This window comes from Chaetodon auriga, chromosome 19, assembly GCF_051107435.1.
Source record: "Chaetodon auriga isolate fChaAug3 chromosome 19, fChaAug3.hap1, whole genome shotgun sequence".
NCBI classification, from domain to species: Eukaryota; Metazoa; Chordata; class Actinopteri; order Chaetodontiformes; family Chaetodontidae; genus Chaetodon; species Chaetodon auriga.
The window spans coordinates 11,603,020-11,620,000 of record NC_135092.1 but is presented as its reverse complement, the minus strand read 5'-3'; the positions used below and the strand labels follow the sequence as shown (position 1 = coordinate 11,620,000).

General features: G+C 41.1%; 2 protein-coding genes across 3 annotated transcripts in view; both read left to right on the top strand.

Moving 5' to 3' along the window:
- The window catches only part of rabgap1 (RAB GTPase activating protein 1), a 71,775-nt gene that overhangs the window by 28,589 nt on the left and 26,205 nt on the right, over window positions 1-16,981 (top strand). The gene's annotated exons all lie outside the window — the stretch shown is intronic.
- LOC143338466 (putative G-protein coupled receptor 21) lies at window positions 7,423-12,809 on the top strand. Its single transcript, XM_076758875.1, has one exon. It carries the CDS (start codon window positions 8,431-8,433, stop codon window positions 9,661-9,663), a length of 1,233 nt encoding a protein of 410 aa, XP_076614990.1. The 5' UTR covers window positions 7,423-8,430; the 3' UTR covers window positions 9,664-12,809.

The window sequence follows — 16,981 nt, the reverse complement described above, 5'->3', positions numbered from 1 at the left end:
ACAGTGTGTATTTGTTGGTCTGCCTGTGTGGCCGTGTGTGTGAGGAGCAGAGCTGGCTCAGCCCTGCTGTAGATGGTTAAACCCCCTGTGCGCTGAGAACGGTGAATTAGTCTATGTCATTTTTTTTCCCCTCGGCTGCAGCTCTGTCCACTGTTCTTATGTAAAGGCAAACTCCCCGGGCAGCAAGCTGGGTCCCAGGTGGTGACAAGATGTTGGTCTTGCCCTTTCCTCCCCTCTGCTCTCCTCTCCCTCTCTCATTTTCTTCACCGTCCCTTTCTCTTTTGCTCTTTTCCTATCTCTGCCTTTGCATGTTTCCTTTATTTTGCCTTACATCTCTGGCATGTGATGATAGAAGTTTTACACCGTTTCTGCTAAAATGAATGGTATGGCTGGAATCTCAACTTTCACTCAGACAACAATAACAGTGGATCACCGTATTGATAGCCATTGGCCAGAAAGTTGGATAGGAATTCATTGCAGAAGCACTAAAGCATTCCAGGTTTGTAAGTCAGCCAACAAACACACGGAGAAAAGTGTGGAGAACACGTGCAGCTATATCTGACTCCGACAGACGATTTACGTTTTTTATTTAGTCTCCTAGAGCAAGACTGGACAAGGTAGCCAAGAGCAGTTAAAGGACAGAAAGACAATGATTATCTTATTGAACACAACAAGAGGTGCATAGAGTAAGTTGTATTGCATGTTATTTTTTTTTAAATCAAGGTAGCATTGAGACACCAAAGGTCTTGTTAATAGAATGGGTCTAAAATGTGGAAAAGGGTATTGAAATGTATTGCATAAGGGTTCTCTGCATTTTATACATATTAATTAAGAAAGAATTTTCATTCACATTGATGTTGGTATTGTTACTGGTACTAATTAAAACTGATCTTCTCATGTACCAATTCCTTCTTTCCCTTTTCAGTTCCTGTTTTAGAATTTGTACATACCATACTCATGTGCCAGCTCTGAATTTGTTTTGTGTGCTTTCTGTATTCAGCCTGTGTTTGCATGCATCTCTTTGTGCTGCATTGGGCTGTATGCACATCGTGTTCTAGCTAGTGCCCTCTTTTGTACCTTAACCCTGTGAACTTGGTGTTCATCCACAATGCAGGGCATTGATGGAAGTGGAAACAGGGCTGTAGTTCTCTGACATCTAACCTTTTCTTCCCCCATGAAGCCCTAATGAATTACCCGATATGAGGGTCCCTGCTGCCAAGTACTGAAAGTACCAGTCTAACTTTGAATACTGACTAATTAACACTCCACCAGTAACGAATAAATTCATTAGGCTGCTGTTGCCACGGCCAACATTTTGCGTTACCTCCATAGATTATAGTGAGTGGAAGCCAGTCACTGACAGAGTTGGAAAGCCTGGCAAACAAATATGGGTTTCGGCAGCGCACTGATCCAGTGCCAGTTAATTTTAATCAGGAGGATGTTACAGGAGACAGTGTGACATATTGGCAGGCAGTACCTTGTTATTGTCCTGTGGGGGCAGTAACACTGTGACCATATTATGGCATAACACTCACCACGTTGTTGTCTACCTATAATCTGATTCATAACCTGTATCATGTTGTCGTAGGTGTGACAGGGACTGACAGGGAAAGAAGTAGTAAAACGTAACAGCATATATAAAATTATATCATTATAATTTTTCCTTTTTCCCCTGAATCATGTTTTCTCATCGCCAAGTCGACTATGTTATAAAAATGTGTGACCATCCACAGCGTGGGCACATTTACTTTTACTCTCTGTAAGTACAGTAAACTGTTGACAGTATTCACAGTGACGCTGAATTACCTCTTTATTGGCTACATCTGTACGTTGCATGGCAGAGTTTTGTCGACACTGTTTCAGAGAGCGGTTGATTCGACCTGTAGTGATTTTTGAGGTTCTAGCTGACTTGTGTGTGTGTGGTTGATGGTCATGTTGCATAATACTGTGCAAGATATTCAAAGATGTTTCAACCTCCATGTAGGGGACAGAATGTCAGAAATGCCTCCTAAGATGTGTATATGAGCGCGCATGCACACACACACACACACACACACACACACACACACACACACACACACATATGGATGTGTCCCCAGACCTGCTGCACCAGCCTCCTGTAGAGAGCAAAAACAAGCGCTTGTAACTATCTGTCTGCCTGCCTGCCTGTCTTTGTCTGACCCACATAATGACCTGTCTGCCTGCCTCTCTGTCTACCTGTCTGTCTCTGTAATCATTTGTATTTGTGTGCCTGAGTCTGTCTTCTACCTAGACCTGTTTGTGCTCCTGTCACCTTGTGTGTCTTCCTGCCTCTCTCTCTCTCTGTCTGCCTGCTCATTTGTGTTTTGTCACACTCTCTCCTTGCCTCTTTCTCGCTCCTCTCTTGCTGTCTTGTTGGCCTGTATGTATGCCTGCTGTCTCTTCGTCCCATAGGTTTAGGAGTGCATTGCTGCTCAGACTTCTGCTGGGTAGAGAGGGAAGTACTTTACTTTGAAGTCAGTTTCTCAAGTTAAAAAATAGACTGTGAATGCCTGAAGGTTCAGACAGTCAGATGAAAGAATTTTAGTCTAATTGTCACAGTTGAATGCGAATGGGCTTAAATTTCCATGGAATCTTGCGTTGTCTTTCTATAGTAATGTGTTTGTGTTTGTCTGTATTAGCTACTCTTACCCTCCTGCCTAATGGTGATGTACTACCTCCAGGCTCGTCCGGCGGAGATAACAGCAACAAATTTTCAGATATAGATGATAGTGTATTAGTTGTCCAGTTGTTGGAGATTCTTTTCATCTGTGTTCCTACAAAGCACTTGCCTGATTAAGAAAAACGTCAGACAGGACATCATCCGGCCAGTTTTTTTTTATGTTTTTATTGTATCACGCTGACACAGAAGTTGGCACAGTGTGACTGCTCATTTTTGTTTATATAAATACAGAAGAGAATTATCAGGATTATGAGCCACCAGCTGAGTGGTGGTGTGTGGTGGGTATTAATAATAATCAGGTGGAAGTCAGCCAGTAAGGCAGTCACAAGTTAGCTATCTTATTTTTTTAATGATGATTAGCTTAGCTTGTCAACAAAGTATTCAATTTTTGGTGATGAATTTGTTCATGGCAAAAACATTTGCTCATGTGACAAGTCATCAGTGATAGTAAACATTAATTCTATTCCACCCTACCAATAACTACTGCTGTTAACCAATGATGTGATTTGACATGAGCTTAAGCTTTTGATCACTAATAATGGTCATCATCAGCTTCTTTCTGTCCTTGAAATCTTTACAGGGGTTTAGGTCCATTGTGTTGTTGCCAAGTGCATGTCAGCTTCTGAACACCCGTCCAGTTCAGAGGTTGGCAAACTGTGACGCAGCATAAGTTAAGCTAACAGGACTAACTTGTGCTCAGCTTGGCAGCCCGGTGACAGACAGTATATCACGCTCTTCCTTCTTCCCTGTTCTCACATCTCCTTTTTCATCTGCTGTTTTGTTGCTATATTGCATTTCTTTCTCTTCCTCGACTTCTCCCTACTCTCATCTTAGATGAGCTCTGCTTCCTTTGACTCCCTCATCCTTTTCTCCTATTCCTCTCCTTCCTCCAACCCCTTTCGTCGTACTGTCATCTATTTTTAGCTCCTCGTGTGGTGGGCAGAGGAGGTGCGTGAAAGCATGGGAGTGTGTCTGGATTGCGGGGGAGAAAGGTGCAGGCTGGTGTGTGTGTGGCTGTGTGGGTATGTTTGGGTCTCCATCACGCTACACCAAATTGCCTTGCACGAGACAAACTCTGCAGTCTTCAGAAAGTCATTAGGATGAAGATGTAGACCATGCGGCACTAAACCTGACAGTGATTACAACCTACTGAAGTTTCTAATTTTAGTACAGGCTTCTGAGTAATTAAATGTAATCATCACATCATACGAGCTAAAAATAACTCAGTTGGTAATTAGCACAGATTCAGCAGGCTCTTTACAGCAGTGCCAAAGGGGACTTGCAGGAGGTAACCTGTTTAATAAAAATGGGATAAAAAAGCGTGCAACTGAGTCCTAACCAGTCCTTCAGAGCCTTGCAATAAAAAGGTGGCTGTTGATGTCGCCACAAGGGAGATTAAAAAATGTCTGGTAAGGTCATGCTACCTGGGTATAGCTGACTCTGTCAAAGCAACTCTCATGCTAAGTGGAGGCACATCATCTGCTGATGCATGCACAATCAGGAGCAGGTGTATATCTGTTTAGGGCTCACAGGCCGGAAGCCCATGAACACACACACACACATACATGGGCAAAGTTGTGTTCAAAAGCAAACGTTCTGCGACATGAAATGTATATATACAGTATGGAAATGTTTGAATCTTGCTTGTAGGGCTGAACTGAATCTCATTTCTTTATACTCAAAGTTTCTGGTGTCTGTCATCATGATGTTATCATCCTTAAAAAAACATCAAACAAAATCCTCGGTTTGATTAAAGTGATTAATCAGATTAGATTAGTGAGCCTTTTTTATTAAAGCACCTTTCTTTAATGACTATAACTCATCGGTGTCATCAACATAAATGCATGTAGGCAACCATATAAAGCCTATAGCCTAATAAAGGCATAAAATAAGATGCCTCCAAAGTGGTGATATCTTCTCTCGACAGTTGTTGTTGATATGAAAGTGGGGACGTCTTGATGGAGCACTGAGCGCCAAACAAATGCAGATACATGATGTGATCCTTTTTTTGGGACGACTTGAAGTTATTTTCTATGATAGTGTTGGAACCACCAGAGTTTTTTGCTATTGTGGTTGTAGAAATGAAATTTATGGTGCTGTTAGAGAGCTGCTAGGCCGTCCCATGAATACAGATGCGTGCCTCCCTTTGTGTGCAACACGCGGGAGAGCAAGCAAGCAGGCAAAGTTTATTTATGTAGCATCTTTCACAAACATCAGTCAGAAAGTGCTCCACAATCAAATACATTTAGCAAAATTAAGTAGAACCAAATAGATAGAACAGATAAAACACCAGACAAAATGTACAAAGGGAACAGACATAAGACTCAAGCTAAATCCAAACATGATGAGATAAAAGCATGTATTAGCATCTCCATTTCATTCACAACAGACCAAAGTTTGGCTGTGTTTCATGGGTGAAAAGCATGATTGAGTCAGCCTCTTAATGTGAGCATTAAAGATTAGACTAGACGAAGACGAAGATAAGTCACCAAGTTTCAGCCTGATTGCTGATTGAAGGTTGTCAGAAGCAATAATCAAGGCTTCATTTTTATCTACATTTAACTGCAGAATCTAATTTGCCATTAAGTTCCTAATTGTAGTTTAACAGTTTACGAGGCTCCTCAGGTTTAAGAGAAAAAAAATACGGGTGGGTGTCATCAGCATACAGATGAGACGACAGAGCAAGTTGTTTTTGACTCCGGTGGAAATGATCACATTTATCTTTTTTAAATAAGTTTTGATTTTCAGACTTTACAACACTCTTTTGCTATTGCTACTTAGATCACACCTGTCAGAAACAATCCTATGCAGCCACCGCTGGAATCTAATTCTACAAATAATTTAAAGGCAGTAATATGAGCGTAGCTGGCTGATTTTGAATTTCCATGTTAGGATTATGAACTGTTTGGTACAGCCCTTCTTGCTTGCGCTATAGTTCCAGGTTAGCACATCTCTTTTACGACTACTAAGAACATTTTTACAAGAAATTAAAGACTTGTCACGTCGTGCTGCAGATTTTTACATGTCCACACTCTTAGTAGTTAGGAGTAGTCACTCTCTCTTGGTCTTTCACGTACTCATGCACACAAAAGATTGTTAAGTTCAAGCAAAGCAAAGAACACTTTTATATTTGAAAAGTCCCCAGAGGAGTGTAGGCCATTTGTTTGTAATTATACCTTACATAAGTACCATTGTTGTACAAGGTTTATATTGTAAAAGGCACTGGTACTGAGTGTGGGAGCCTGTGTGAAGATTTGAATGTGACATTATTTCACAAACGTATTCATGTTAAGTGAATAGTATTATTATTATTGTTACCGTTGGCACCAGGACTTTCCTGCAGTGATTTGAAGTTAGGAAATTGTTTTTCTATAATGTTTTTTCGATCATGAGATTTTCACATGATACTCCAGCCGTCACGCACAAGTTTTAGTACAAAGGCCTTAAGCATCCATTTATTTATTACAAAAGAATATCACAGTTAAACCTAGTCATAGGATTTATGTTTATTCTTACAGGTTGGTTTCAGGTCATTACAGCTGTTAAATGTAATAGAAAGAGAGCAAATAAGATGCACTGCTTCACAGTATTAATCATTAACCCTTTATGTTGTTGTTGTTGTTTTTGTTGTTGATATTGTTGCTGAGGCTCTGAGTTCATTAAATCTCATCCAGAGTAATGCACTATGGTAATAGCATATTTACATTGCAGAGGTGCATTTTTTTTAGCAATCTAATTAGTGTCTTTTTCTTTTATTTCATTTTCTTTTCTTTCAGGACGTCTCTCTGCTGTGTTATTTTTACAGACATTTCTATAAATGCAAAAGAATGATTTTGTCAATTAGAGATAAAGTGGCCCTTGGAAACGCATATTTTAGCATTACTAAATTTGTATTTCTCACCTTAACTTGCTGAACTTCCACTATTGAATTGCACCTCTCAAGCTCTCCTTCACATGCAGTTTGCACCTAGAAGGCAGACCCAGTTGCTAATTGCACAATTACTTGCTATGTTAGTGAATCAGCTGCTAATTACACACAGCTGTGAATGCAAATGAAATTATTTGCAATGTGCTTTCATGTGTCAGTCTCATAAGCCTTTATGTCACTGCAGTTTATTGTGAGTAGACTATAGACTACTGAGAGAAAAAGTGGTTTCCTCATGCAAGTCTGCAAGTACAAAACATGGAACACATCCAACATAATGGGTCCTTTTGCTAGAAATGAATTTGTCTCTGTATTTTAAAAAACGGTTTTTAAATCCACACATCTTACAGCTCATTTAAGCTTTGCACAACATTAAGCACATGGTACTGCATGATACTTTCAACATGCTGGGATGCACAATGCTATAGGGGGACCTGTAGCTGTACTGATTAATAATAGGAATATTTCCTGTAAACTGCACCCAGGCATGCAGTCATTGTTTCATTACAAACAATAAGTTCTCTGTGCTGTGGAACGACAATGTCCAGATTCTTAAAGCTCAGAATGTTCTCTTTTGGGAACAAGGTGAGAGGCTGCAGAGATGTTAACAGTCAAAAGTATTTTACCAGAGCTGGGTCAACACTGAATGTTACTAATTTTAACAGTGTGAAACAGTCTTTGAATCTCAAGTTGATTATGAGAAACACTGGCCCAAAAAAAGAGGAGGTGGGGGGTGGGGGTGGGGGGGGGGGCAAAGGAGCCAGCCTCGTGCCCTTGCAGTTGATCATTGGTTGGAGCCACTGGGAAGGGGAGGGGCTTCAGTGCCACTGTTTCTGTAGAGGGAGAGGCAGAGGGAGCAAGACAGAGTGAGAGAGAGAGACAGCAAAGGAGGATAAATGAACACGGGAGGTTCTCCCAGCATCGGTATGCCTGCCTACCTCATTTCCACTCCAGACATAGTTGCTGCTACCTTTGGATAGAAATTACAGCTGAGGTGTGTTCTGTGCGTGCGTGCATGTTTTAATTATCAGTCACCCTGCGCACTGCCTTCATCCTCTCAGCTCACGGCAGTCTGCTGTGATCTTACTGCGAAGGACCAGACAGAAGCTGAGGCAAGAGCAAGTGGACATGGAAGAGTGGTGAAGGAGAGGCAAGAAAAAAGGAAAAAAGAAGAAACAGGAAAGAAAAAAGCAGGAGGACAGAAGAAAAAGGAGATATTTTTACCTTAATGTCTCCTTCCCTCAATTTATGCACGCAGCACATTACACAATAATGTCTTTTCATTGTCTGTGACTGTGGACTGCAGACAGATAAGAGAGAGCTTTCTGCAGCTGTAGCAGATGTTGAAGACATCTCTGACTTTATAGGGAGCGGAGGCATTTCAAGCATAGATTGGACTGGAATTCCTTCAAACAAAGTCACATTGCTCTACATTTCTTTTTCTTTTTTGTGCCTTCAGCTGGGAAGTTCACTTTACTGGGAAACAGAAGAAGATAAGGAATACACACATTTCCTTTTTGTGTGTTAATCTGTGTTTACCCCGGTGGTTTTATATCTTTGTGTAAAACCACAACTGCCTGCACTGAGAAGGAACCTGGGGCGCTTCCTCGCTGTGCTTTCCATCTCTCCTGTATTTGAAATGGCAGATGGCGGCAGCATCATCATGGAACCACAGCATGGAGCTTTTTGTTTGGACTGAAACCATCCAGCTACTTTCAGAACCAGCCAGCTACCTGTCAAAATAGTGGGTTCTTTGGTTCATCGTAACCTTGGAGGGCCCCACAGACACATCCTCTTGCCCAAGATGATGAATTCCTCCCTGGATCCACTGAACCAGAGCTCTGCTGACCTGTCCAACCTATCTGCTCCCTTCTGCCTGCTTGAGATAGGTTATTCCCAAATTTTCACCACCTGCCTCCTAGAAGTCTCTATCATACTTCTCCTCACTGTTCTCATTATTTCCGGTAACCTGGTGGTGATTTTTGTGTTTCACTGTGCCCCCTTACTTAGCCAGCACACCACCAGTGCTTTCATCCAGACTATGGCATACGCTGATCTGTTGGTGGGGGTCAGCTGCCTGTTCCCCTCTTTGTCGCTGCTCCATCACCTCCAAGGCCTCAACCCCAAACTCACCTGCCAGGTGTTCGGGTACATGGTGTCTGTTTTGAAATCCGTTTCAATGGTGTCGTTGGCGTGTGTGAGTGTCGACCGCTACATTGCCATCACTCGACCTCTTACTTACGCATCCCTGGTAACACCTTGTCGAGTGCGCTGCTGCATCCTTCTGATATGGTTGTACTCAGCTCTGGTGTTCCTCCCATCTTTTCTCGGGTGGGGGAAACCCGGTTACCATGGCGATGTGGTGGAGTGGTGCGCCGTCGAGTGGAGGACTCGTCCCGCTTTCACAACCTTTATAGTTGCGCTGCTCTACGCCCCAGCTGCTCTGACTGTCTGCTTCACCTATGCCAACATCTTCAAGATCTGCCGGCAGCACACACGGGAAATCAGCGAGCGCCACGCTCGATACCGACCCCAACAGCTGCAGGGTCCAGGACTGACAGTGGGATCGGTGGTCAAGGACAACAGTGCAGTAGAGCAAGGGCAGATTCCCCACCTGACTCAATCACAAAAATCCCAACCGCAGTATCAGCAACCCACATCGTCATACCCAGACAAGCGATACGCCATGGTCCTGTTCCGCATTACAAGCGTGTTCTATATCCTCTGGTTGCCATACATCCTCTACTTTCTGTTGGAGAGTGGTGGGATCTATCACCACCCTGCAGCCTCATTCCTAACCACATGGCTGGCCATCAGCAACAGCTTCTGTAACTGTCTCATCTACAGCCTCTCCAACTCTGCCTTCAGGAAGGGCCTCAAACGCCTCTGCTCCTTCTGTTTACAGCGCAGTGGCAGTGGCTTTGGGGTTAGGAACACCAAAAAGGCTTTCATTGGTTCTCTTGAAAAAGGATCTGTTGGACTGGGGTATGGATATGGTCATGGGGAAATAGGAATTGGCACGACATGTCATGTCTAAGGCACACACAGAGGAAGCTCTTGTGTGAAAATGGCATTTGAACTTTTAAAAGATGCCTGATATGATTGCTGTAAAATGTCTCCTTTTGAGCTAAAATATGCTGTAAAAAGAGAGAGAAGGAGGCGTTGATCTGCCACTGCTGTCTCTGTTGTGTTTGGAGGTTACACAGATGTCCTCTCTGCGCATGCCACAGCTGGCAAAGACAGAGAAAGGGAGTCAAGAGCAAAGCGCTGAAGGAGAAAAGGCCTAAATAGCCACGAAGGTGTTTTTAAAATGGTCAAGGAAACCCAGCATGCTGTGCTATGTATGGATACAGGTGATAGATTGGAGAGAAAGTAGAAGGTGTCTGAAAATCTCTGGAGAAGTGACTCTTTTGAGGTTTAAGAACATCTGATTTGTCTGTTTTCTTTTATCTTTAACTTATTTTGCCAAAATTACACAACTTTCCAAGAAGAGTGTTCTGAAAATCTGTATGTGAAACAACATGACCCTTGTTGCCAGATTGTCAGCACAGATGCAAAAATGAAGAAATGGATTCAGACAGAATAGTTGACTGCTGTGTTTTAGTAATGTAATGCTGAGATGAACTGCCCATAGAAAGCTCTTTAAACATGTTCTTACGAGCTCTTACCCCCTCAGTATTTGAATACTAAAAGTGATGCATCAGTGTTTGTGTATTTGTTGTGTCTCTTGTTGTTGACTGATTGATTGAGCAAGTCAAAAAGAAGAAAGAAATGATGAAGATCTGAACCCAGCACTCGTTGTATAGTTTGTTTGCACTGACTGCACTGATTATGATTTGTCAGCATCAAGACATCATTCATAAACTTTGAAATTTTACATTATTTATTCTTGTTGTACAAATCACATTATCACTGAAAGGACGTTATGGGTTCACACACCAACTGTGAACGTGACAAAAAGCCAACATAATTTACAGTGAATTTCTCTGTCATGATTTTTTTTTCTATCTATCTTTGTTGTTGTAATTATGTAGCTAAAGTTATTTTTTAAGTGTGTCCAAGGCAAAGCAAGACCAAGCAATGTATCTTTACACTTGTACACTGATTGTTGGTACATCGTTGAGCTGATTTTGATGGAAGGTAAAAACGTTAAGCATTTAGGTGGCTGACCCTCAAGCTGTGGTCTTTGGGATTGGCTGAGAGGAATAGTCTAATCAGAAGTTGTAAATGCGTAATTGTGGAAAATTTCACATTTACATGATATTGCAAATAATTACATGGTTTCAAACCTCAGTGTATGCCGTACTTTGACTGCGTTACTGCCTGCATTTGGGGACGAGTGCATGCACACACAGATAAATGCACACCAACAGAGGAGGTTCAAATGTAAACAGAACAGACAAATCGCCCATTCACTCTGCCAGCAGGCTAACCTCTGCATGGCACCGTGAAGAGGGACTGACCTCTCAACTCCCTGCAGTTGCGTGTGTGTGTGTGTATGCGTGCGCCTATGTGCATGCATGTGTTGTAGTCTGTTTCCGTCATCTTGTCCCCATGTGTAGTTTTGTGGGTTCTTTTCACTCTTAACTTGATATTTAACACAAAATAATCAAGACCAATAATAAGCCGAAATGAATCAAAGTGTATATACGGTGTCATAAACTTCAAAGTTGTGAATAATGATCTGTATTTTGAACCATGAAGACTTGTTTCACAGTTTATTTAGGTGCAGATAATCTAGCTTTATACTTTATCTAATCTACCAAAGACAGTTCATCATATATTCTTGGATTATATTTTTTTCTAAATATCTAATATATGACGATTTAGTGAAATGAGTGGGTTTTACACAAGTTTGTATAAGTCCACTGCACTGTGTTGGCTCAGTGATGCCTTATGTGCATGAATATGACTGTTTCTCAGTATATAGTGATATATTGTTGCCTTGATATGAAAACGAAAATTAACTGCTGGGGAAGTATTTTTCTCTTACATTTAGGGAGGGCTCAATTTATAGAGGTGCCATTGTTTTTAGAGGGAACAACACAGACTGGAAATTGTTCGCATGTGCAAAGATGAAAATGCACATAAGCCAGCCTCGATTCCACGTTCAGTATGGAGTAACCTGAACCCTGTTTGTTGTGTAAAGTGTTTAAAAAAACGTGATTGTTAATTCACATACTCAAAAAATTCTTCATTTGCAATCTTTGTTCCTCTCTTCTGTAAAACTGAACCAGGAGCAAACACATGACTCAAAACTGTTAATTTTGTTTTTTTGCATGTAATTGTTTGTGTGTGTATGAGTGTGTGTGTGTCTAGCTATGTAAGGATGCGACCATTGGCTGAAGTGGACTGTTTACGGTGTTCTAGCAAAGGTGCTAACAGAGTTATCACCTTTCGTTGCTTTATTAGCTGCACATCTCTTCCCTCGGGTATACTGTATTTTGTGAGCATATGTGAGTGTGATGTACAATGATGGTAGATAGAATCACATGTTTTCTTTAAATGTTTTGGCTGTCATCTGTGAAGCATTGCCAAATATTGTAATATTGCCTATTTGTACCTTCTTTTGTTCGGAAACGGCATGTACAAAAATGACGGATACAGAAACGGCATATTGAATGTCTTATTGTCAAACTATAGAAATTTATTTTTGTAAAATTACATTCTGTATATTCACTTGAAGTGAAGAGATAAATGTTTCGGACTCAAAGTAGGTTTAGTCGCATGCTTACTTATTGGAATGATTGCAGCTGTGTCTTAATGAAGATGCATTTTGTTTTACTACCACTAAAAAGATATTATTTCCCACAGCAGTTAATGGTACAATTCATAAGAAATGTGTAAGATTTAGGGCAAAGTGTATTGGGAAATTATAATGCCAAAACATGCACACGGTAGTGTTCAGGCACACATGCATTCCCTTTTTCCTGTGGGAAAACAATCAGCTCTCATGTTCTCAGGGGAACAACACTCTGGTGGTGTCTGTGTGGAGTTTCGGTGCCATGTTGGGCAGGATTAGAGAGAACAAGAGGAAATATGCACGCTGGGGCCGGTTTAGGAAGCCATTCATGGGTTAAATGCAACCTTCTGTTGTGAGAGAGGGAAATACTTGTTGATGGGGTACAATAATGAGTGATTGCGTTCTACAGAAACCATATATCAGTAAGTGATTTTCAGGTATGAAAATGTAAATAATGCAATAAGTGCAAAGAAGGAAGATTGAAATGGTTCGTAGCTTCCATAGCTACAGGCTATATTGTGTTTCTAGAGTCTTTATATTATATTTAATTTAATTTTAACCCTTTTCAAGTTATCCAGAAACATTAGAGGATTGCTGCTTCTTCTTCATCTTCCTCTTCCGGCATCATATGCTAATAGCTTTGGGTGCATCGCCACTTTCTGGTCTGGAACTGTCCAGATGTGTGTGTGTGTGTGTGTCCTGGGACCAAGCAGAGTCCATATGTAGCTAATGAAGTCGCACACAGTACATGCGGCTCAATGTAAATAAAAGTGCATAAATTGTATCTGGATTTACAATGAAAAAAAGAAATTTATAAGGAGGAATTAGGACCTTGTTTAAAATAATCTGTAAAATCCATTTTCAGGCACAATTCTTTTATCTTGAACATACTGTTCTCTCAGTTCATTAAAAATGTGCAGTACCCTGAACAGGCAGTACAGCCTCACTCTTATAGTGCACTTTAACACACACACACACACACACACACACACACACACACTCACACACACACACATACCCACGCAGTGGTATTTTCTTATCTGTTTTTTAATCTGGATTGGATTTTCTTCAATGTGTTTTCATAAGGCTCTAAATAGGCCCCACCAGACCCCCACTAATGGCTGACTCATGACCCAGCTGTTCTGAAGAACAAATTATTACCACATTAAGACGAGACTGACCACTGTAACAACTTGGTCTGGAAGCCTCCCAAAAGACACTCTGCATGTGTTTTTGTCCACAATGAACGCTGGAAATTGCTCAGAGCGAAGAATGGTGTGTTTGTAATTCTTAGATTGAGAAAATGAGGCCATTACCGTATTAGATCATAACAAACAATGTCATATTTCATATGTCAGAGGTGTTAAATTTGTGGTTTGTGATAAGGTTTTTTTTTTTATAAGCCGTACAGTATGCTTTTATAGATGGAGAATGGATAATGAAATGGTCAAACATGTTTAATTTTGCTGCCATGAAAGTGAGTCTGTGATTTTCTTCATTACATGATGCTTTGTAGGTGACAAGCCTATATGGTATTGTAAGATGTAAATGTTGTGTATCTGTGCTGAGCAAATAAATGTAATGTTATCTCAGTGTAGTCAAACGTCCTTGTAGTCATGACTTTGCTACAAACAGGTATGGATAAGTGTGTGTATGTGTGTGTTTGCTGTGTGCTCTGTTATTTGTGACAAATATCCCTAAGTTCTCGAGAAAAAACAGACCTTTTTGCACAGTTATATTTAGTGAGGTGGAGGCTCGGCTAAATACTGCTGGCTGAAGATCAAGAAGTGTAGTTGATAAGTATAATAGCCTTATATTCACACAGAATTTGCCATCATTTGCCAAGTCGTGATTGCTTCGGTGTAGATCATTACAGATGAAAAAAAATTGCTGCTGCGTTAACATGCTGTAAGTGGACTGTACTACAGCAGCACCATATTTGTGCAAGCAGTTGGTCTGCCGAATTTGCAATGCAGGCAAAGCTGCAGTGGGAAATGTCAGTGGACTCAACTGGAAAATAATACCATGAGAGAATGCAGGCCATTGTAGTTCTGGCAGCGCGTATAGTATGCGGTGTTGTCGTTCCGATTTACATTGCTTCTTCCTCTGTCTGTCATTTCTGTTCTGATCAGATACATATTTTGCCTGCTCTGCTTGTGCTGAAGCAGTACGCCAGTGCACAAATGGCACAAAAAGTAGGGCACGAGACAGACGATTAAGATTTAATGATAGATGACGGTAAGGTGAGGAAGCAGCGCGACGGGTAGCTTCAGCACGTGCTCTGTCGAATACAAATTATTGCAAAGGAACAACTGAAGGAAGAATTTGAGTAGTATTTGCTTTATTAAAAAGGATTTCAAATTGCAGTTGTGTACCTCTGCATGTGTGATGAAAGCACCTGCCAAGGCTCTGCTAATTATTTACAAAGCAATAAAGTTACTGTCACATTCACAGTTTCTTCTGATTGAATCCAGTGAAATAATTAAAGTACAGCTCTGCAGGTTGTTTAGGTTTGGGAGCTTGGTTGTGTATCAAGCTTGATAAATATCACTGCGTGTTCTCTTGGCATCTCAGCAGGGTCCTTTAGGAGCAGAGAAAGAATAACAGAATGACATGTCAGCTATTGTGTTGAGTCAGAGAAAATCAGGGACATAAACAATAGAGCGCGAGCTACTCAGCCTTCCCACGGAAGCCTTACTCCGGTACTTTATTCCTAGCTTTAGACACACACACAGATGCATACACACACACAAACACTGTAGCGCTGCCATTTTTGGCTTTCCCCCAGTAAAGAGTTTTTACTGTATGCCTGTTCGATGAAAATGTTTTTGTTCCTTGACTCCCGTCCAGTTTACAGATGTTTGACTTCCTTGTAGTCGTCTGACAGCAGACTGCAAGGAAGCATGTACATATACTACATTTACTATGTGTACAGCAATTCTGTACATATAGCAGAGTTCACTTGACAAGAGCACATAATTACAGGAAAAGTTTGACATTTTGGGGAATATGCCTATTCGCTTTCATGCCAAGAGTTAGATGAGAATATCGATACTACTCTCATGTCCATGTGGTAGGTATGGAGCTCGAGTGATTAGCATAGCTTAGCATAAAGGCTGGAAGTCGCTAGCCTGGTTCCACCAAATTAAAAAAATATGCGTAGCGGTGCAAACCCTTCGAAGATGCCTTGAAAGCCTCCATGAGTTGACTGTTTAAGTATCACTTTAAGCAATACAATAATATAGAGAAACACTATACATAGAATTCTTTTTCTCCTCTTCTTCTTCGTCTTTCTCTGTATGATGTTGAACTCGCTCTCACACTTCCGTCCACCAGCACGAGACACTGGATATGTTTTCTCTCCCCTCTCACGCTACCCTCATTCCAAACCTCACTTTAACGGAATAGACAGACAGACAGAAAGGAAGCTAATTGGCCATTATGTCGGAGGTCTTTGTACAGGCTCTCAGCACTTCAGATAAGTATGGCTAAGTGGTGCTTGTATAAACATGGATCCTTATCATTCACTGAGAGACTGTAACTCAGTGTAATGGGCCCTTAACACTGGATGCAGTAACTCCACCCCTGCGCTCTGAAACTCATCAATACCAGTGACTTTTGCTGTGGATTAACAGTTTTTCTGGAGTTCCTGTTACACATTTTCAGTGGCTATAGTGCAACCTGGTTGAACTTGAACTTGAAAAGTGTAGCCAACCAGGAAGAACAGAATATTCAGTATTTAGACAACTGCAATTAAAGATTGTTTTCATTACTGATGAGATGCGATGTCTTCAAACGCCTTGTATTACCTGACCAAATATCCAAATCCCAAAGCCACAGTGATCCCAGATAAGTGGATGGTATATATTAACGTGCTATATTGAATGGTGTATTACCTATGTGTGTATAAAACACCAACCATATAACCAAGGAACAGATCCTACTCTAACCAAAATAACTCAAACAATCAAATTACTCAAACGTCCCTAAGCATCTAGTCACCTTGGCTGTGCAAACACGCACACACGCACACACAAACATACAGTAACTAGGGTTTTCAGGGTGTGGTGGAAGTTGTGGAATGGACTTTAAAAAAAGCCCTCTGTTGTTGGTCTCTGATCCCCATTAGCTCACTTTGTTTTAGTATCCCTTTCTTCCTGCATTTCTTCTTATACTTGCATTATTTTTGTTTCACTCTCTTCCTCTGTGGAAGTTGGAGCAGAAACCTTGGAAAAAGGAGAGGGGGGGACCTGATGGGCACAGTAACAGAAAGACTTGCAAGGTATAATTAGCTACAGAGAGAACAAGATAGATTTAAAAAGAGCTGTTGATTAAAATTAATGGATTTCTGAGGTATATGGCTTTCCTTTACATCTACTCTGTCCTGGGGTTGCTGGGTGGTTTTTTTCTAGTAGGGATCTTAAACTCCTGCAGGGATTAATCTTAAGCCTAACTCCTTTGAGCAAGGTGCATGATGCCGAAAGACTCAAGGAATACTTTCTGACATCCCAGTGTGCAGTGGAAACATCCTCTTACATGAATCAATGATGCATCCTCTCATTTAACATGAATTTAGTGCACCATTATTGTTACTTACTGCTGACTGAATAAA

What these genes read in the sequence shown, in the direction of transcription:
- LOC143338466 (XM_076758875.1), top strand. Translation starts at nt 8,431, where the DNA reads ATGATGAATTCCTCCCTGGATCCACTGAACCAGAGCTCTGCTGACCTG.